This window comes from Pagrus pagrus (genome assembly GCF_965226575.1).
Source record: "Pagrus pagrus genome assembly, chromosome: 19".
NCBI lineage: Eukaryota > Metazoa > Chordata > Actinopteri > Spariformes > Sparidae > Pagrus > Pagrus pagrus.
The window spans coordinates 3,769,438-3,790,970 of NC_140203.1; the positions used below are offsets into that span (position 1 = coordinate 3,769,438).

A 21,533-nucleotide genomic window follows, 5' to 3' on the forward strand; every position below is an offset into this window, starting at 1 on the left:
GTCTGAACTTAAAAAACTTGTTTGCGGTTCTTGTTATTTTGTCAACAGTTTTTACAGACGACTCTTTTACAACGGCACATGTACGAATCAGAAAAGATGGACAATGGACCCAAAAACAAGACAACACAAAAGCTTAAATAAAAATTACAAACAAAAGCAAAGTACAAATCAGGAGAAACTCAGACTATATGTACACAAGGGCCGATTGACAAACACGACACAGGTGAACGCTGAAAAAGGACGGGAAAACACACAAAAGGAGGAAATGAAAAGAAAAACGAGACACATGAGGGCAGAACTTCAAAATAAAACAGGAAATCACAAACAAAAACTAATAACATGAGACAACAGCCAAAGAAAGTCAACTTTCGCCATGTTTTTAGGAACATTAGAAACAAATAAAACTGGAAAAAGTTTGCTGAACGGTGGTGGTGGTGGTGGTGGTCGATGCCTCTTTCTGAGACGGATGAGATGGTGAAGCCGGTGAATCTGTGAAGACTGGGGTGGTGATGGGGAGGTGGAGGAGAAGAATGACCTGAAAGACAATCAAATTTAAAAAAGACAGCAGCGAGATGATTGGCTGACGGTGAAGGTGTGTCGCTGTGCTATTGGACAGATGTTCCCGGCTGATGTGAGCAGATGACATGATGGAGTTACAGAGCCTGTTTCGTCTTTCAAAGTGGATTTATGGACGTTTATTCGTGATGGAGATTAAATATAATGATATTCTGGTCAAGAAGCTGAAGGATGAAAGGAAATAATCAATTTCATCCAGTTAGAAGTCTCAAGTTGTGAATAATTCCCTCTGTCTCAGAGATATTAAACACAGTCTGTCCAACATTTAACTTTTGTGATGAATGATGTGTGTGATGCCTTCACTGTCCTCACTCAGCCTGCAGGTTGTGCAGCACAGTTTTGGCCACCAGAGGGCCTCGTAGACTTTCACCACCATCATCACTGATGTTGTGACTCTTCTCACTTCTTCCAGACTCAAAGACTCAAACATTAGTTCAGGTCTCTTCTGCTGGAGCTGCAGCTCCTGGTGAGTTCTGGTGGTTGGGTTGTGATTGCAGGTATTTATAAACCTGTCCAGATACATGTAGTGTAACTTTATTACTTTTTATTTCACTTTATATGGAAATACTCAGAAGTACCTCAGAAGTCAGAAGGTACTGTACTTCTAAATTCTATGTGAGGTACTTTTCTCGCAAGTGAAGTACTTCTGAATTCTACTGTAGATGAGTAAATGTACTAAGTTACATTTAATCTCTAAATAATACATCATAGGAAATGGAAACAATCAGAAGTACCTCAGAATTATATAGTAGTTGAGTAATTGTACTTAGTTACTTAAATTTACTTAGTTACATTTGATCCCTGAGTTAAAAAGTCGCATTTTATGGAAATACTCAGAAGTACCTCAGAAGTCAGAAGGTACTGTACTTCTATATTATACTTGAGGTACTTTACTCAGTAGTTGAGTAAATGTACTTAGTTACATTTCATAACTGAGTGAAATATTTCATCACATGGAAATACTCAGAAGTACCACAGTATTCAGAGGGCACTTCTGTTTCAATACTTTTTGTTTTTTTTAAAGTACTTCTAAATTCTACAGTAGTCGAGTAGAAGTACTTCGTTACATTTCATCACTGGCACCAAATTGGAGGGAAACGTTTCAGAAATAAACCATAAATCTTTTGTTTTGATGAGAAGTAGTGAAGTGAAGACTTGTGGAGACACGTCCTGTCGGTCTGAACATCTGCTGGTACAGGCTGTACGTCAGTGTGTGTGTGTGTGTGTGTGTGTGTGTGTGTGCGTGTGTGTGTGTGTGACCGGCCGGTCTGTGCGCACATGCTCAGTGAGGTTATTTTTGCGCGCAGAGGCTTTAAGAGCGCGGCGGCTGGAGGAGGAGGGCAGCAGAGAGAGGAGACACGCCGAGCAGAGCGGGAGGAGAAGCGGCCAGCCGGGAGCTGAAGCGGCCCATCAGCGGAGCGTCTCACCCAGATGAACCGTCACGGACACGGCCGCACACCCGGCTCTGCGCTGGGGCCCCGGAGCTAGGCGCATGTATCTGTGCCACACGGCTCTTCTCACCAACTTCTCCTCCACAGACTCTTTATTATTATTATTGTTGTTGTCATTTTTTAATCTTCCTCCTCCTGGTGTGTCATTTCGCCATCATCTTCGCCATGGTGCTGGGCAAAGTGCGGGCCCTGGCCATCTACTTTGACAGCCTGAACGAGAACAACCTGCCGGCGTTCTCCGGCGGGGACCTGGTGTCGGGGCGCGTGGTGGTGGAGGTGACCGGGGATGTGCGGGTGAAGAGCCTGGACATAACCGCGAGGGGAGTCGCCAAGGTCCGGTGGACCGAGTCTCGGAACGCCGGGGCGAACACGGCTTACACCCAGAACTACACCGAGGAGGTGGAGTACCTGCACCACTACGACACCTTGATAGGAGAGGAGAGAGGTAAGAGGGGGGGGGGCGCTCCATCTTTTCACTGCTGTTGTGATGCAAACTTTTTTTTTTATGACAGGAGCTGCCTGTGTTTGTGTGTTTTTGATGGGATAGAAAAAACTTTATTGACACAGGAATGTGCGGACAAAACAGATCAGAGAGAGAGAGAGAGAGAGAGTCCCCCCCAGAATAAAAATCCAGTGGTGCTGATGCAACAGCTGATCGTTGATGCGATACATCTCCCCTCCTCACGTCACTCCACTTCACTCCACTTCACTGACACACACACACACTAAAACATGTTGAATGTAAACAACACAAAGTGAAAGCTGACTGCCAGGAGAGGAGCTTTTAGTCTGGTTCTGCATCCTGTGACATCTCAGTTTGCTGCAGAGAGGAGAAGGAAGAAGAAGAAGAAGAAGAAGAAGAAGAAGAGGAGGAGGAAGAGGGAGGGGAAAAAAAAAAAAAAAGTTGCAATCCATGTGTGAAACAGTGCGAGAAAGAGCTGAAATCGATCCAAATCGAAGCCAAAGTCGAAGGGAAGGTTCGCTGTTCGGTGCAAACATTCACACAAAGTGACGGGAAATGAACATTTTCACTGATGACATCCTGAAGCAGGCTGAGCACAGGCAACTCCCTTTGTTAGAAGCGGTTCAAACCTGTTCAGAAACTGCCAGAGAGGGGAGGGAGGGGAGGACCCTGCTGACTCTCTCTCTCTCTCTCTCTCTCTCTCTCTCTCTCTCTCTCTCTGTGTGTGTGTGAGAGTGTGTGTGTGGGATCACATCTCAGCTGCTGTAGTTTAAAGTCCCTCCACCACTTCCTCCACCTGTGTTCATGTTGTACTTGTTGATGCAAACGAGCCGCAGAGAGACAGTTTGATGGAAATGAAGCCACCGCGGCTCAGACTATCACCTGCAGCTCTTTTATAATCCGTCTCGTGTTTGTGTTGGACCCAGACTATAACCTGTGTGTGTCTGTGTGTGTCATATATCAGCCCTGTTCAACTCCTGTTGTCGAAGAAGAAGAAAAAGTGCAGATTCAAACAAAAACAATGCACTTTTTTTAGTCGTAGTAATGTTGTCAGCTGGATTAAGAGGGTTTTTTTTGGTTTAGCAGCAGACGTAACTAATGATGAGCTAATTAGCCGACTAACTACGTGATTAAAGGCCACGATGAGGTCGTTAGAGGGCCGTAATTGTTGAATAGGTCTGTTATAAACTGTAAATGATAAAAAAAGGAGCAGAGAGGCTGAGCACGGGACGGATTCTTCCGTCCTCGTCGGATCTCATGAGCGCGTTGTTTGTTTAGTCAGGGATGGACGACGGTGTCGGAGGAGGGTCAAAGGTCGAGAGGAAGTGGAATGATGTGGGAGAGTAATCCTCTTCTTCAGCCGGTTTAGTGTCAACTGTATTCCAGTGTTTTTACTTTAAAGGAAAAGTTCACTCGTTATCTACTCGACCTCGTGCTGATGGAAAGTCAGGTCCACAGAACATTTCTGGATCTTCACAGCAAAACTAATTCTCCCAAACAACTGAAGGAGATGGATAAATGTTTTAAAATGTAAAAAACAACAACAACAATCATTTAATGGCTCTGAATTCATTTGGAAAGATGTTACTGACGCTCGTGTACCCACTTCAGACTAAGTCTCCATCTGAATGCTGCGATGCTGTTTTGCTGTGAAGCTCCAGAAAATGTTTTGTGGACGACAAACCTTCACCTGACTTTCCGTCTCCGTGAGGTTTAGGAGAAAATGACTGAGTTTTTTTATTTTGGGGTGGACTTTTCCTTTAATGGCATCACTAGAGCTGGACCGGTCAAGCGAAAGGAAGAAACTGCTCGAGGTTTAAGGTCATTCAGAAGAAGTTTGACCGTGACGTGTGGTTGAGTTTTACACTTGCGTCATCTAAACATTTTTAAATACAAAGAAATCGAAGTGATCTGTTTTAAGAAATAGCTTGTAATCAGGTTATTTATGTATAAAATTCCCAAATTTCTAAATCATCTTTGTCCTCAAAAATCCAGAATGAGACAGGCTGTAGGAGTTCACATTAAAACATGCACTTCAACCTCCTAAATCTCAACGTGACGCCCTCAAATATCTCGTTTTGTCCGACCAACAGTCCAAAACCCCCAAATATTTAAGTTTAATGTCACATGAGACGAAGAAAAGCAGCACTTTCTCACACTTGAGACGCTTGAACTGATGAGTTTTTGCGCGGGAGTTGATTTAAATGAAGACGAGTCATGTGAGAAAACTCAGATCGGGTCTCTGAATGGATCTCACGTGAGCTTTTTCTTTGCTTGAAGAGCTCGAACTTGAAACGCTGGTTTTGTACAAACAAAAACATGTTTTTTTTTCACGCGACCTGTTTCTCGTCTTTGCTGCTTCTCGAAGAATAAAATGACTGTAACACTTTCTCTCCTCTGTCATCACTGATCTCATTTCGAGCCCGTGCGTGACAGCCTCAGGTCTACCTGGAGTTCACAGTCAGTAGTACAACACCCTTCCTCCCTCCTCCACCCTCCACCCTTCCTCCTCCCCCCTCCTTCCCTCTCAGGCGACACACCACATGGTTGTACAAATGTGGGCGGGGGCTTGTGGAGGCCGCGCCAATCAGAGCCCCCGGGCTGTTATTCGTGTCACGCTCTCCTCCAATGAGAGGCCGAGTTGTAATGCGTGCGTTGGAGTTTCCAGCTGAAGGAAGCTGCTCAGTCTGGTTCATACCGGTCTGCTCCTGCTCTGCTGCTCTCTGTGTTGCCGGTGACTTGACGAGGGCGCACGCTCATACGTGCACGCAGACAGGCACACACACACACACACACACACACACACACACACACACACATAGGCATGCATGTGAGCTGTTTATGACAACTCTCACACCAAACATACAGCACACAGACAGACGGACAGACAGACAGACAGACAGACAGATGCAGGCTGAGTGCTGAGCTGGCAGGAAGCAGCAGGCCTGACTGGAGACGTATACAGAGCATTTGAAATACAAACAAAAACAGAAGAAATGAGGAAGTCGATAGAGGTCATGTTCTCGCTCTCTCGCAGGGTGTGTTGCTGCAGCGGCGCCTCGCCACGACACTTTAACAACCGCAGCGATACCGAGTTTATTCATGAAATGCAACGAGCGACAACGTGACGTGAATGTGTCAGTTCTTCACGAGAGGCTGAGGACGGTTTGAGCGTTTCAAGTTCATGTCCTGACGTACGGAGGCCCAGAGGGGACACGGGGAGGGGAAAAAATATCTTTTAAAGGTCCGATTTGTGAGAATTTTTTTAGTCTCGTTCCCAGATCGTCAAGTACTGATGATGTTTTGGGATTTGGGTCGGCCGCAGTCCAAGCGAGTTGGGAGCGAGACTCAAAAATCAACTTTCTCACAAGCACACAAAACTTTCTGGGGCTCACTGGTGCGAACCAGAAGCTACATGTTCTTGTTTTTGCGTCTGTATTGATGAGCTTTGACTTACTTTCACAAATAAAACCATGTTTTTCCCATCATGATAACTTCATAATGATAATACTAACTTTATTTATGTTGAACCTTTCATGCAAAGGTGCAGCTCCATGTGTTGAACAAAGACCGGATAAAAGAAAACACACAAAAAACAAGAAGTAACAGGATTTTAAAAAAAAACAGGTTATACAGGTTAGCAGGCTAATTACCAAACTGATTAGTGATGTCTGAGCAAAAAATACTCCTTCACGTCCTTTTCCTTTACATCGACTCCTTTACTGACGACCTACTTATCGCATTTCAAAACACGGTGCCTACATTACCCACAATGCAACGCGGCCACTGAGTGACATCCCTTGAGGCCGTTTATCAGGTAACATGCAGCTTCCTCTGGAGCCACAAAAGACTTTATAAAGAAGTACTCCCCGAGACCTGTAAACACACTTTAATGTGTGAAATTGTTGGAGTTGCCCTTTAAAGAAGAACGCGTCCATGAATCTGAGCGATAACTGATGAGTCTGTTCTCCTCAAACGGATTAAAACGTCCGCTCCAGGGTCTCAGAGTCCAAGATGGCGTCCTCACACTGCTTGTTTTGTGCGACCAACAAACCAAAACCCCCAAAATATTTAGTTTGCTGTGAAATCAGCTGAGAGAAGCAGAAAATCTTCATGTTCAGGGGCTGAAATGTGAAATGTGAAAAACAGTTCGATGCAACTGAAGTGGGTGTTTCTGTGCTTACTCTGCTTTTTATTCTCTTCTTACATGCCTCTAACAGTTGGAGATAAACCCTCTGAGGTGAAGTGATACGTCCATTGTGTAATAAGTGACTTTATGTGTGAACAGAGCGCAGGTGTGTGAAGAAAACGTGCTCTTTGTGTTTCCAGATGAGGACTGTTCGGAGGAAGGGCTGACTGTCCTGCACGCCGGCTTACACGAGTTTGCCTTCAGCTTCAACCTGCCTCAGATGTGAGTACATTTACTCGATTACTCTCCTTATTTCCATCCTTCTGTTTGAACACATTTTCAGTTTGCACGTTGAAAAACTTGACTGGAAACACCAGAAATTCAAAGAAATGAAAGTTCCCCCTCTTGGCTGTGGTGCAACAGTTTGTGGGTCAATAAAAAAACAAAAATGAAACCAGACTTGGTGAATAAATGATGACGTACGCGAGAGCTGCAACGATTATATGATCAGCTGTCAACGATTAAATTAATCACCAGTTACTTTGATAATTGATGAATTGGTTTGAGTCATAATTCTCAGATTCCAGCCTCTTAAATGTGAATATTTTCTGGTTTCTTTTCCTCGTCTGTGACAGCAAAGTAAGACATTTGGGCTTTGGGAAACACTGATTGACATTTCTCAACATTTTACAGACCAAACAAGTAAAAGATCAATTGAGAAAATGAATCACTGGTCTCCTCCAGTACAGATCTGAAAAAACCCCCCATAAATGTCTGATTTTCATCATGTTTTCCATCGTTTGAGCCTCGGCTGGAGCTCTTAAAATGACCATGTCAGCTTCTTCTGCAATGGTTTAATAGCAGGAGAATTAACTCAATCAGCCTTTTATCTCAATCAACTAATGAATTCATACTCAATAAGCGGGAGTGGATGGAAACAGGCATTCATTTATGTTTTCTTTTGCTGATTTTCTGGACGTTTTGGCTGAAATTTGTGCCACATTTGGACGGAAACTCGCGGCCCAAAGAGATCAAACGACCAGTGATTCACAAAAGACACAAAGATTATAGAAAAGTCCAAAATAGGAATAAAATATTCATGTATCAGAACTTTGTTTTTTTGGGTTTCCTCTCACATTAATCATCTGACGACCCCTCAGATTTATCTGGTGACCCTTCGGAGGGCCCAGACCTCCAGGCTGGGAACCACTGGACCGAACTAGCTATCTTTAAACTATCGAGACAAACTTTTAATGTTACATAAGTAAAATTATCAGCGATAGAAAACATTTCACTACAGATACTTAGAGTAGATTTAGCTGTTTATACTTCAATACTTTTACTTGTTACCAAATATCTTTAACATTGTTGTATTTGTATCTTCAGTAAAAGATCGGTGTACTTCTGTAACAACAGTGAATATCAGAGTCATTTATAGCACACGGCCTCAGACCACCCTCACTTCCTAACACTCTCGCTTCCTGCTGCCCTTCCTCTCGTCTGTCAGGGCTCTGGCCACTTCCTTTGAAGGGAAGCACGGCAGTGTGAGGTACTGGGTGAAAGCTGAACTGCACCGTCCCTGGCTGCTGCCGGTCAAAGTGAAGAAAGAGTTCATTGTGTTCGAGCACATCGACATCAACACTCCGCTGCTGCTGGTAGGATCGCTGCACATAATCCTGTTGATTCAAACATTTTCCTCATTCGCTTTCAGGGAGGATGAGAAGACTGATACCACTCTTATGTCTTAGCTTAGCTTAGCATAAAGAATGGAAACAGAGGGAAACAGCTAGCCTGACAAAGGAGATTTGCACCAACTTTCATCAGAAAAAGATGCAATAATAACATCAAATCTTGTTTTATTTAGGGAGCAAAAGGTTAACAAGACACTAGGGGGCAGAAAGATCGATGAGAAAAGAAAAACATGTTGCGTCTTGTTTGTTTAAAGGCTCAGACGCACTAATCCGACATCTTAGAGCTAACCGACTGTAGGGTCGTCTCATGTCGTTCTCAGCCTAAAGGCTGCACTTGAACACACCGCAAAGACTACAGCTGAGGACCACCTAGCTCGTATGACGTGAGACTGCATGAGAGGGAATATTACTCCAGACCAGCAGGTGGCGATAGTCTTTATTTGCCATTCAAAGGACGGAAACCAGAAGACTATGGATAGCATTTTTTCCACTTTTTTTGCGACTTCTAGTCGATAATATGTCTGATGAAATGGCACGGGCGAATACGTAAACAAACGTCCCTGTTTGGTTTCTTGAGAGGGTTAGCCAGGCTAGCTCTTCCCCCTTGTTTCCAGTCGTTATGCTAAGCTAACAGGCTGCTGGATGTAGCTTCATATTTAGCGTACCGACATGAGAGTCAGTCTTCTTCTCTAACTCGTAAAGTGTATTTCCTAAACTGTGGGACTGCTCCTTTAAGAAGGCCGGCGTGGACGTGATGTTTGTGCTGAAGCAGATGTTTGTGTGTGAACAGGCCCCTCAGGCTGGTACAAAGGAGAAAACTCTGTGCTGCTGGTTCTGCGCCTCAGGCCCGATCTCCCTCAGTGCCAAGATAGAGCGAAAGGGCTACACACCAGGTGAGCCGCACCTCCTCCTCACTCCTCCAGCTCTTCCTCTTCTTCTTCTTTGCTTTTTTCACTTACTTCCCTTCTCTCTCAGTCTGACAGACTGATCTCTTCTCCCTTCTCTCCAAGGCGAGTCGATCCAAATCTTCGCCGAGGTGGAGAACTGTTCGTCCCGCGTCGTGGTGCCCAAGGCTGCTCTGTACCAGACCCAGACGTTCTTCGCCAAGGGCAAGGGCAAGCAGATCCAGCAGCTGGTGTCCAACCTGAGAGGAGACCCTCTGCCGCAGGGGAAGAGTCAGAGCTGGGAGGGCAAACTGCTCAAGATCCCCCCGGTGTCGCCCTCCATCCTGGACTGTCCCATCATCAGAGTGGAGTACGCCCTCGTGGTGAGTCCGCGACGTATCTTAAAGCCACAATGTGTAGAATCTGACCCAGAGGCTCTAATGATGCAAATACTAACTAACGATAACATAGTAAAAACAATAACTTACTAGTAAAACACTAAAGCTACTATTAACCTGTTTAAAACCTACTAATAACATATTTATAACACTTATTACACATTAATAATGCTCTCAAACTACTAATACCATGTTAATAACTATAGTAACTCCCTAATAAAACACTAAAACTACTAGAAACACATTACAACTACTAATAACCTGTAATTGATGTACAAAAGGTAAATAATAACTCACTAACTTAACACTTAAACTACTAATAACCTGTAATTATTGCCTCAAAACTTATAATAACATAGTAATAATACTAATAACTCACTAATATAGCACTTAAACTACTAATAACTGGCTAATAACACAAAAATCTAACAACAACATATATATATATAACACCAATTACTCATTAATTACACACTTGTAACAGTAACAGATTAAAACTACTTATTACCTTTTAAAAATACTAATAAGCTTTAATGAACACACGAAAATCTGATAGCAAAAGGACTCACAAATAAAGCACTTAAAGTTATAATAATGCATAAAAAATGCTAATATTAACACACAAAAACTATTGATAATCTCTTTTAATGCACAAAAAAACTAATGAAAACATGTTAGTTACACTATTAACTCACTGATAAAGCACTAAAACCAGTAATAACACATTTAAGGTACTTATAACGCAGTAAAACTACCATTAACATTCTATAAACACTGAACAATAATCAGCGCAGTGTTAATGTGATGTTATTTGGACTGGAGAGTGTGACATTCATATTACAATTAGAAAACAGGTCAGACATGTTTGATGAATGTTCCTGAAGTGTTTGAACCTCTTGTTTCTGAAGACTGCCACATGTCGCACGAGGCAGCAGACCGTAGGTCATGTGTACATGAAAATACTTTGGCACCTCAGGCGCTGAATTTCCCCGACGCGAACAGGTAGAACAGGCTCCTGTTCAGACAGAAGTGTTTGCTAACACATTCTGTTCTCCTTCGTCTTCCTGCAGGTGTACGTGGACGTACCCGGCGGGTTGAATTTGTCTCTCTCGTTGCCCTTGGTGATAGGGACCATACCTCTCCACGCCTGCAGCAGCCGCACCTCCAGCATCAGCAGCAACTGTAGCACTCTGAGCTGGCTGGGCCTGCAGGAGAGACTCGAGGGTACGTAGAGTAAACACAGACATGCACGTTCCCTCTTTTTAATGTGCACACAGCACACAAGGATCTCTTACACTTGTCTGTTTATTGCAGCACCGCCGAGTTACAGCGATCTGGAAATATCAGAGAGTCAAAGGCGGGACTGTCTGCAGGGCTGTGATAGGTCTGATGGGGAGGGAGACGACCAGGGATCTCTGCTAACATACATCACAGAGTTCAGATATCTGCCACCGCCACTCTACTCTGAGGTACAGTTCACACGCAAGCAGAGTCACAATCTCACAGGAACCACAGAGGCCGGCAAGTCTCGTTGAGATTAAAATCTGTTCTTGTAGAGAGAGTCCTGGCCACGAGGGCAGCGTGAAAACAGTGTTGCAGCAATAAATAAAAACACCAGGAACGGGTTAGGACGACTGTCACACACTGTGAAAGAGTAGAGATGCAATAAAAACGTATAAAATGAACAGTTAAGATGTAATGAAAAAGTACTAAATCTCAGTCAAGATGCAATAAAAAAAGCATAAAATATACGTTTAAGATGCCGACTAGATCTTAAGATGTTGAGAGGTAATGAAAAACTATAAAATGTTCAGTCAAGACGCAATAAAAAGTATAAATACAGTTATGATGCAATGAAAAAGATGCTATAAAAAGTACAAAATGTACAGAAAGTTGAAAAAAGAATAAGAAAAAGGAAAAAAAATACAACTAAGATGTATGAAACAGTTTAACACGTACAGTTAAGATGTAAAGAAAGTATAAAATGTACAGTTAAGATATAGAAAAAGTATGAAATGTACATTTATGATGTTAAAAAAAGTACACAATGTACAGTTTACATGCAAAAATTCAACTTTGTAAAAGAAATTACAAAATGACCAGGTAAAGGACAATTAAAACAGTAGAAAATGTACATTTTTAATTAAAAAACATACAAAATGTCCAGTTAAGCTGAATAAACAAGTATGATGTTCTGTCTAAAAGAGTGTAAAGAACAAAATATGTATAAAGAGACTCATTGTTCTGTTCAGCATCCGTTTCAACACATTCTGTACAGATTAAACAAACACAAAGTGGAGCACGAAGCAGTTTAAGTTGTAGTTTTTTCCCCCTTTAATCTTCTTTACTTGACCTTCTCTTCAGACTTTAGTGTTTTTATTTAGCCCTCCGTCAGCAGCCTGTAAACATGCAGCTCTTTTCTCTGTGCCCCCTCCCTCAGGTCGACCCTTACCCCGACCCCGTGGAGGTGTGCGGGGCCTCGGACGTCAGGAGACCCGACACGTGTCCGTCCCGCTGAGGAGAGCTCGTGAGCTCAGAGGGAATTCTGCACAAACAAGACACCGTCACCCTCAGCTCCAGGCCCACGTAGCCAGCTTCTCACCAGATTATATATCACGATAAATAAGGCTATACCCTCCCTGACCTGGGAGAGTCAGCTGAGAGAGTATTCGGTGACCATTGACATATGGACCAGGGATTTCGAGCCATGCTGGATCCTCCATATCCTGTGCTCAAGATGAGGAAAATAAAAAAAAGTTCTGACACCACTGTGTGACTCTGACAAGGCAGAAAACAAAGTGGTCAGGAGACGCCTCCTCCTTCCTCACAGTGAAATTTTGCACATACCGTTATTACTGTTTTTTCTATTGGTGGGTTTTATATACTGCAGATTGCCGCAGGCCTATATGCTACAGTAGATTCTGTCCACAGATGTAAACGATATTGAACTCTCTAACCTAAATGGCACATTTAAAACAGGACAAAAGCTATCTCCAGTCTAAATGATAGTTTGAGCTCGTGACCGTCGCCGTCACTAACCAGACTTCAGGTGGAAACTGTCTCCTTCTGCGAACAAAGCAAAGCAGACGAGACAGAAAAAAAACAGACGAATGATGTTTCTGATTATTAAACGACCACCTCGAGCACTTAAGCTCAAATTGTGTGTGAATGTGTGCGTATGAGAGAGAGAGAGTGTGTGTGTGTGTGTTTGTGTGTGTGTGTGTTGATTTAAATGACCAGGTATAAAACCCAAACAGGGTGTCGAGAAAAAGCACAAACTCCGACCAACCGATATAAAGTACCACAAGTCGCCTGTTGGTTTCTGAACTAAAGCTTCTCTCGCTGTAGATGTTTCTAAACACGGATGTTAAGAAGCTTTGTGCTTTGCGAAAAAGAAAAAGAGAAAAAAAAGAATGACAAAGTGTAAAAGATAAATGTTTACAGATGAATATATCGAATTGAGAATGTTGCTCAGACATGACTTCTTCCACCTAAAACTTCAAAGTGCAATATATTTTTGTATTTTTGATTTTTTTTTTTGCACTAGTTTTTCATATACTCTGTTGCTGTTTATTCCATTTCTGTGCATTATATATTATTGTCATGATCTTACTGCTGTCATGATCAACTTTTGATAAAATAAAAAGTTTATTTTATAAAATAATGAGACGCCTGTAGTGGTTTTTTTCAACAAGTCTTGATATTTCCGAATATTCTTGATACTGTTTGCTGTGAAACATCAGCTAACTTGCTGTTGATGGGTCAGTAATTACAATCTCACGTTGAGTCGACAATTACAGAACTTTATTTAACTCTTTGCTACACACGACACACTTGTTTTTAGATTCGCCTTGACTTACACTTTCTCAGGATATCTTTAACTGTGTTGTGCATTGCAAAAAACGTGCATAAACCAGCTTAAGAATAATAAATAAATAAATAAACTCCTCATACCTACAGAACTTGCCTGAGAATCTTCATGTTTTTAAGTTTAATTCAGTATAAAAGTCATCCACTGATAGTTGTCTGTACATCCATGGGTACAATGCAAACAGGAAGTGCTAATAGCTAATTCGGCATAGTTTTAATGGTGATACTTTGCAAAATTGTGAATGAAAATCGTCTATAAAAGACAGGGATCGAGTTGTAGCCAACAGAGTAACTCAGTGTTTCTCAAATGGGGGTACTGGCGCCCCTAGGGGTACTTTGGAGTACTGCAGGGGGACATGATATTTATTTTTAAAGTTAATTAAAAAAATTCCTGAAATAATTATGCTATAAATTCAATAAAAAATGTTTTTAAAGTTGGAAGGTCGGAAGGTCAAATGTAATACATTAGTCTTAAATAGATGCAGAGGCATAGTTATAAATATTGTGTTTTAATTTGAAGAGTTCATGGTCATAAAAGGAAGTGGTCTGGTTGCCAAGTCTGCTTATTTTAAGCGACCTTGAGCTTTATTCTTTAAAGTTGCTTCCAAATATTTGTGGTTGCTGGTTGTGTTTTTGTCATTTTTTGTTATCGGCTTGTTTTTTCAACTGTAGCTCAAAACACATATTTTAAGCCATATGGTGTTGTTACTACAGTGCATTATATTTATACGTACACCAGCATTTTTTGTTGTTGTTGTGCTGGGTTGCCTGTTTTTTGTAGTTTGTTGTGTGGATTCCTGTTTCCTGTGCACCTTAATGTGAAGCCCTTTTAATGTCGTTGTACATTGTATAATGACAGCAAACTCTCTACTCTCAAATCTAACAAACACGACTTTCTAAGAAACCTAACTACAATGCCTGAGACGAAGAAATGCAGATACTGTAAGTACTTTCCAACAGTTGTACAGTGAACTCAGTGAACTTCCCCTAAATACAAAAGGTTGAAAAAGTAGCAACATCGTAACTTTCATTGTCATTAATTTATCCCTCATTTTTATTTCCCCTGCTGGTTTTGTTCAAGTTCCTTAGACTTAAAAATGAATATATTAAATTACAAGGTCTAGCATTTTATAAATGGTTTCCAATGAAATGCAAAATAAATTCATACATAGACTGCAGTGTAAACTGATCAATTGGACGCCAGGTTGCTTGTTTTGGGCTTGTTTCTGTTGGTGTGGTTTGCTTGTTTTCTAGCCAGATCTGGCAACACAGTCACTCTGGTCGTGTCACCTGACTGAACGTGGCGACGCACAATGTCCGTGTTTGTGTTGATGTGAACAGGTGTGTAGATGAAGTCTACAGACTCTGGGCTCGTCCGGACCGGCAGGATACTCATGCCACACATTGTCTGGACCAGCTGGAGATATCTTCTACTTTAAGTGTGTCGTGAAGTTACAGTTACAGTCGTTCAAGCGTTACTTGTTACTGTTAGCTCATTAGCCTGCTAGTGTTTGTTGTTAGCATCCATTAGCAAAGCGAATGGACTGTTTAGCAGCTGTATAGCTAACTCGGCTAACGCTAAATGCGTTTGTTAATCGTTTTCGACGTGGAAACTGAAGATGTATCAGAGACTGTTACGAGCGGACACTGCGGTGTTGGACCGACGCTCGGTGTTCATGGACCGAGCCGGAGGGACGCCGCTGTCGTCAGACGCTTGTCCGCCATCTTGTTCGCCATCTTGTTCTTCATGGAGATCAGAGACTGGTCACAGCTACAGAGGCCGCAGCTTCTCTGGACACCTGCCGGCCTGCAGACTGGACTCAGATCGCTTAAACAAGGTACCACACTGTCATCTACTAGCTCCTTTGAGTAAAAAAGTGCTCTCAAGCCTCGCATCAGGAATTTTCCTTACATTTGTGTTACTAGATGCCGTCTTATACCCCTTTACCGCTGGTCAAAAATCCCACTTAAATCCACTAAGATCGGGCTTTTTTGTGCAATGGGAATGTGTAAACTCTGCATTTACACCCGGGTCAGTTGACCCTGCAGTAGACACAGGTTTTTATCAGCTTGGCTTGGCTTTGGTCCTAAATCTAAGACCGGGGTTAACCTGCTAAAACTGGCCTATTGACCCCATTCCCACTTCCTGCAGGCAGCCTCTGTGATTCTGATCTGAAGCATCACGTTGTACATCACTGACGTCACTGTTCACGTCACAAATGCGCCGGAAAACGTTGTAACAGAAGAGAAAACAACAACAGACCCATTGTGAAAGAAGCGAAAATGACTTGTTTCACTGCCATTGGGTCCAATAACATTTGGAGAGTCTAGACGAGCCGCACCATTAAATTAATTTATCCCCCTTCAAGTTAGCTAGACTCCGTCGGCAATCCAGGTATTTTCATAGCTGGGAAGTTGAGCTGTTTGGCTTCAACACGCCACTGAGCAGCTTTCATGGGAATGAACAGGGACTCCACCTCCAACAGTGTTCAGTAATAAAACGTCCTGTACTTTGCTGAAATAATATTTAAAAACGGGTACGTTATTATTAGTTTGAGAACCACGTCTGCATCTCACTGACTCTGTCGCAACATTGTTCTTTATTCCATCAGACTTTGAAAAACATGCTTCAGTCTGAGTCGCGGCCGCAGCTGCTCCTTCGTCCGTTATGTGCGGTCTGCTGGAGCGTCTGCTCCACTGATTTCTGCCCTCCAGACTGCTGCACATACAGCAAACCAGATGTAGGACAGAGCTCACGTGAGCTGCTGCTGACCTAATCCCTGCAGACTGGGAAACAGCATGGAGAGAAAAAAAACCCATTGAATTTTGGAGTAATGCTCTTTTTAGCTGGAGCTGTTCTGTAACTTTTAGTGTACATGGATAATATTTTCTATTTTCCTTCTCAGTTAAATTCATTCACACACCATTTATGAGGGCGCACACTCACCTATATGCACATCACTGGATGAAACAATTTGATGATTTGTGTTTATAGGTTAAACAGGGATTTGTTGTATGTGTGACGTGTGTGTGCGGGGTTCAAGGAATCTTTAGGAAACAATCTGCATTTTATAATCACTCAGTCGAGGTTTAAACCTTATCTAGCTTTAGGTAGAGTGGGTCTTAAAGGATAAGTTTATCCAGAAATGAAAATTCAGTCATTATCTCCTCAACCTCATGCTGACGGAAAATCGGGTGAAGTTTCATAGTCCACAAAACATTGCTGGAGCTTCACAGCAAAACGGTGTTGGAGCATTCTCCCAGACAACTGATGGGAAGGTAAAAGAAATTGTAGGAAAAGATAACATTTTCTCCATCTGGTGTAATCCAAGTTCCCAAACTGATTTGAAAAGACGAAGCTGAAATCTTTGCTGTAGCTGCTAAACTAGAAGCGCACTACCCGTCTGAAGTGGGTGCACGAGAGTTGTCCGCATGACGAGGGTGTAAATAACATCTTTTCAAATTTGGGATCTCGGAGCTTCTCTAGACTTGGATTACAGCCGGCAAGCTGTATGGAGCTATTTTATTCAGTAGTTTTTTTTAACGTTTAAAACAAGTCTCCATCTGCTTCACTTCTTTAGGAGAGTGCTGCAACACTGTTTTGATGCTAATTTTCATTTTGGGTGAACTGTTCCTTTTAAAACAGAGAAAGTTGCACCTTCATGTTGTAGCTGTGACGAACACTGCACTCTGAGCTGCCTTTAGAAGGGCTTTTCACTTGCTTGTGTTTTTAAAAATTGAGACATTTGGCCACAAAATGAAGCCATATCAGTAGCTAGTTAGTTATTAGTTCCTTTGTGTTTTAACATTGTTGTATTGGTACTTTTAGTCAGGTAAAGGGTCTGAGTACCTCCCCCCCACTACTGTATATGACTGCACAAACATCCCTGCATGTACAAGCAGGCAGACAGACCAGGCTCATATCCATTATTATCGCGCCACAGGTGGAACTTATGACTAATCGACCATGTAATACACATTTAACAGAGCCTTCTTCTGTCTCGAGTCAGTGCACATTCAGAGCTGGCTTTGCTGGCTGACAAATGAAAACACTCCTTTCTCTAACATGAAATTATATCACGTTTATCAGGACTCCGTGCCTCTGTTAGTTTTACCTTGACTCATAATTACACAACTCTCTCACATACCAAGACACACACACGCACACACACACACACACTAGAACAAAAACCTCCTGCACACACAAGTGATGGGAGGTCACATGCAATGTTTTGGCTTCTACTATACAGGCTGCGTCTTTCCTGCTGATAAACAGAAACTGGTTTGAACTGGATGAGGACACACAAGGCACAGACAGAAAGGGTGACTGTGCACCGACATACAGACAGACAGACGGACAGATAGGCATCACGTTTTGTAAGACCTGGTCATGTTGCCATGAAAGATAAAGCCTTTGTTTTCTTACGGCTGACTAGAAAAGGTGTCTTTTGTTCTTGGGTTACTGAATTGGTGGAATGAAAGACGGACTTCTCACGAAGGAGTTTAATCAAAACAGGGAGACGCACAGCATACTTTCACTCAAGCACAGCACTTTAATACAATTTTGATGTGCTTGTGTTAACGTAAGCATTTTCATTTTCTGCTACTTTACACTTCTAGTCCACTGCATTTCACACAGAAATATTGTACTTTGCATTTTAGTGACTTTATGATGGATTATTGTAGATTAAGTAATCCAGCAGTATATACAGTTACTAAAACTAGCTCCACCTTTACCAGCCGCAGCATTAAAGTATACATATTTATAGTCAATCATATAATGTACATTGTTGTGGCCAATTCTGTATCATGAGTCATTTGACTTTTGGTACTTTAAATACACTTTGATGCAAATAATAAATGTACTTTCCTCAAAAACAAATTTGAATGCAGGAGATTCACTTGTAACTTGAGTGTTTCTACACTGTGTTATTGTTACTTTTACTTAAAGGAACACTTCACCCAAAAAATGAACATTCAGTGATTATCTCCGCACGCCCATGGTGATGGAAAGTTGGGTGAAGCTTCGTAGTCCACAAGACATTTCTGGAGCTTGACAGCAAAACAGCACTGCAGTTGCATTCTCCAATTGCAACTGAAGTAGCTGGGGACTTGTTTTAAAACATAAAAAAAACAACTGAAAGAAAACATAAAATGGCTCCATACAGCTCGTCTGGTGTAATTCAAGTCTCTGGAAGCCCCGAGATCCCAAACTGACTTGAAAAAACATTATTTTTTCACTTTTTTTTTTAAGCCATAGCAACTAAGCTAAAGCTAAAGCTAAAAGCACGAGCTTGGCCGCATGACGTGGACGCCACCCAATTTTCCATCCGCATGGGGGTGAGCTGCCCCCTCGTGAGGGTTCACATTACATGTTTACTTCCAGACTTTCACATTGTGTCTTGGAAGGGAGGGTGGTGGAGCTACTGGTGAGAAGGCTGGCAAGCCAGTGACTGCGGCTCAAGACAACGTTTCAACATTTGTAAGCGTTAAAACGCAGGATATTTTAAAGGCGACCACTGGGCAATTTCCAGCCATTGTTGTGCTGACAAAACCATGTGTCTTTAACGAGAACTGGCGACATCTCCAGCCTTGTTTGTGGCAACTAAAACATGATCTTTTTCTAAACCTAACCAAGAGGGTTTTGCCTAAATCTAACCAGAGCTGAAGCAAAGTGTTGTCACAAGATAAAACTGAAAATTGAACCAAAAGAAATGAAGAGTTTCAACATATCCATTGTTTGCAGAAAAGTTAACTGCCACCATTTATTCTGTCAGTCGAGTTGGAGTGAGTAGGTCATGACTACATTTTTAACATTTTTTGGGCGAACTGTTCCTTTAAGTACTTCTTCCACCGATGCATATATAGGTCACGCTTGACTAAAGTCATCTGGTAGGGTTTAAGTACCTGAAGTGTTTGCGTGTTTGTTCAAGTCGCATATGCATCAGACAAACACACACACACACACACACACACACACACACACACACAAACAAGGTACTTCACAGGCATCTGGGCTGACGGCCAGTTCAAGGGGTGTCCTTGACGACTTCTAAACACAGCTCAGGTTTGGTGGTTGCACTGTGTGTGGATCACCTGTTACCAAACCCAGAAAAGCTTTATTTTCCATCAAATCAAAACCACATGTGGATAAAATGTAAACACGCATGAACACACATGTTAAGCTATTGTTCACAGGTGTCTCAGCTTGGTTCTGTTTGATTACATACAGAAGAGGCTGCTTCAAAACTGCTGAAACCTTCGCCCTTTATTTTGGCATCCCGTTCATCTGCCGACAGCCAGCCAACAATCTATGAACGCTACCCAGACTGCCAAAAATAAACACGAGCTGTCTGCATTCATAACGACACTGTGAGACAGAATTTATGAGAGGTTTATGTGTGTTTAAGACCTTGTTCGTATGCACAGCGATTTACAATCAAAGCCCACAAACAGAACGGTGACCAAAACCGAACGAGCAGCAGGATAACAAAACAAAAAATGTAAATACATGTTATATTTTAATGGTAAAATTAAAATGAGGAGCTGAGAAGCTCTTTTCTGTATGAGTCCTTCAAAATAAATAACCGATCAAGTATTGTTGAGAAATAGTTTTGCTTTATGGTTAAACTTTAGGACAGGTTTAGGGAAATATTGTGGTTTGGGTTCAAATAAGGACTAATGGTTACCATGGTAACAGCACTAACCACATGGTTGAGGTTAAGGATCGAAAGTGGTCATGGTTAAAGAAAAAAAAACAGTGTTGACTGTAGGAAACTGGAGGCCCTGGTGGAAAGTAACTAAGTGCATTTATTCAACTACTGTATATCTTGAGGTACTGTCTTGTACTGAGTACCTGTGTAGTTCCTGTTTATGCTACTTCCTACTTTTACTCCATTCGGAGGCAAATATTGTACACAGCTCTGTTTACTTTACAGATTCAGATTATTAATAAGAAATATAAGTCAGCAAATGACATAATATTATAGATTAAGCTACTCAGCAGTATTTAAAGTTTAATTAGCTCCACTTCTACCAGCTGCAGCATTAAAGCGATGAACACATTAATACATCAATAATAAATACAGTAAAGTGTACACATGTTTTGATGCTAATGCTTTTTTGCTTTACTTGGTGCACTATGTAGCAACCATATGGTTCGTCAGTGAAAGGAGCTTATTATGACCCACATTGACGTTTGTTGTGTGTGTTGGTATAGAGTCCTACATTCCTGCACTGTATAATACAAGCCTGTTTTTCTGGTTTTTAAGTATATCTAAAGCTGCATGATGGCCCTTGCAAACTGCTATTCGACATATCACGAGCTCTGTCTCTTTTTTGTTTATAGGCCTGTAAAAACGTTGCATAGTGTACCCTTTAAGAATGTAAGTCCTAAAGGCCGGATACCCATTAGCAGTTTGGCACTTCCTGTTCCCTTGTCTCCAAATCGATTAGTTTTTTTTAATTGGTTTTCAGTTAAATGGCTGAAAGAAGGTTTGTGGTTAACACAAGATTAAGGTTTTATTTTTGCGTTTTGTCCTACACATAAAGTACGTTAATTATGAGACGCCTTGTGATGCTGACTCATTCTTTAAGTCAGACAGTCTTTTTTTGGGGGGTTGAGGCACGAAATTTTGAGGCACCAAATCCTAAATTTGCAGGCCTCAGGTATTTATATTATGTTTATATATTTATATTAGTAGTGCTAGATGAAAAGTCAGAGAATCTCAAAAGTTCTTACAGTTCACCCTGAAGAGAACATGACTTGAGGCTCATCTGATATTTGTCGACATATTTCAGCGTGAACCAAACGCAGAAAACAGAAAGATTAACTCTGACAGTGAGAAATGTACAGTGGCCTTGAGGGTCAAAACACAACTACAATTCACAAAACACAGAGTGGTACAAGACAGAAACAGGAAATGACATTGAACTGTTGCCAGGGACTTGGGTTCTGTCCAATCACGAACAAGAAGTGTTGTCCCACCTTTTCTGTAATCTGAAATGTTCCCACATAGCAGAGTTGGTCTGACCCGGTGACGGGCCACACAGCACCACCTCTGGTCTGTAA

At 41.9% G+C, this 21,533-nt stretch overlaps 1 protein-coding gene and 1 long non-coding RNA gene across 2 annotated transcripts in view; both read left to right on the plus strand.

Annotated features, from left to right (window-relative positions):
- Positions 1 to 1,917: 1,917 nt before the first annotated feature.
- On the plus strand, positions 1,918 to 13,234 carry LOC311249053 (arrestin domain-containing protein 3-like). The gene is made up of 8 exons (XM_084339743.1): positions 1,918 to 2,472; positions 6,820 to 6,901; positions 8,127 to 8,274; positions 9,101 to 9,203; positions 9,321 to 9,577; positions 10,663 to 10,816; positions 10,907 to 11,061; positions 12,033 to 13,234. The coding sequence occupies exons 1-8, from the start codon at positions 2,193 to 2,195 to the stop codon at positions 12,108 to 12,110; spliced, it is 1,257 nt and encodes a 418-aa protein (XP_084195869.1). The 5' UTR covers positions 1,918 to 2,192; the 3' UTR covers positions 12,111 to 13,234.
- Positions 13,235 to 14,748: 1,514 nt separating this feature from the next.
- LOC311275423 overlaps positions 14,749 to 21,533 on the plus strand; it is an 81,378-nt gene continuing 74,593 nt past the window's right edge. Inside the window, exon 1 of the long non-coding RNA XR_014624869.1 lies at positions 14,749 to 15,300. This is a non-coding gene — a long non-coding RNA (uncharacterized lncRNA). The remainder of the gene's footprint in view (positions 15,301 to 21,533) is intronic.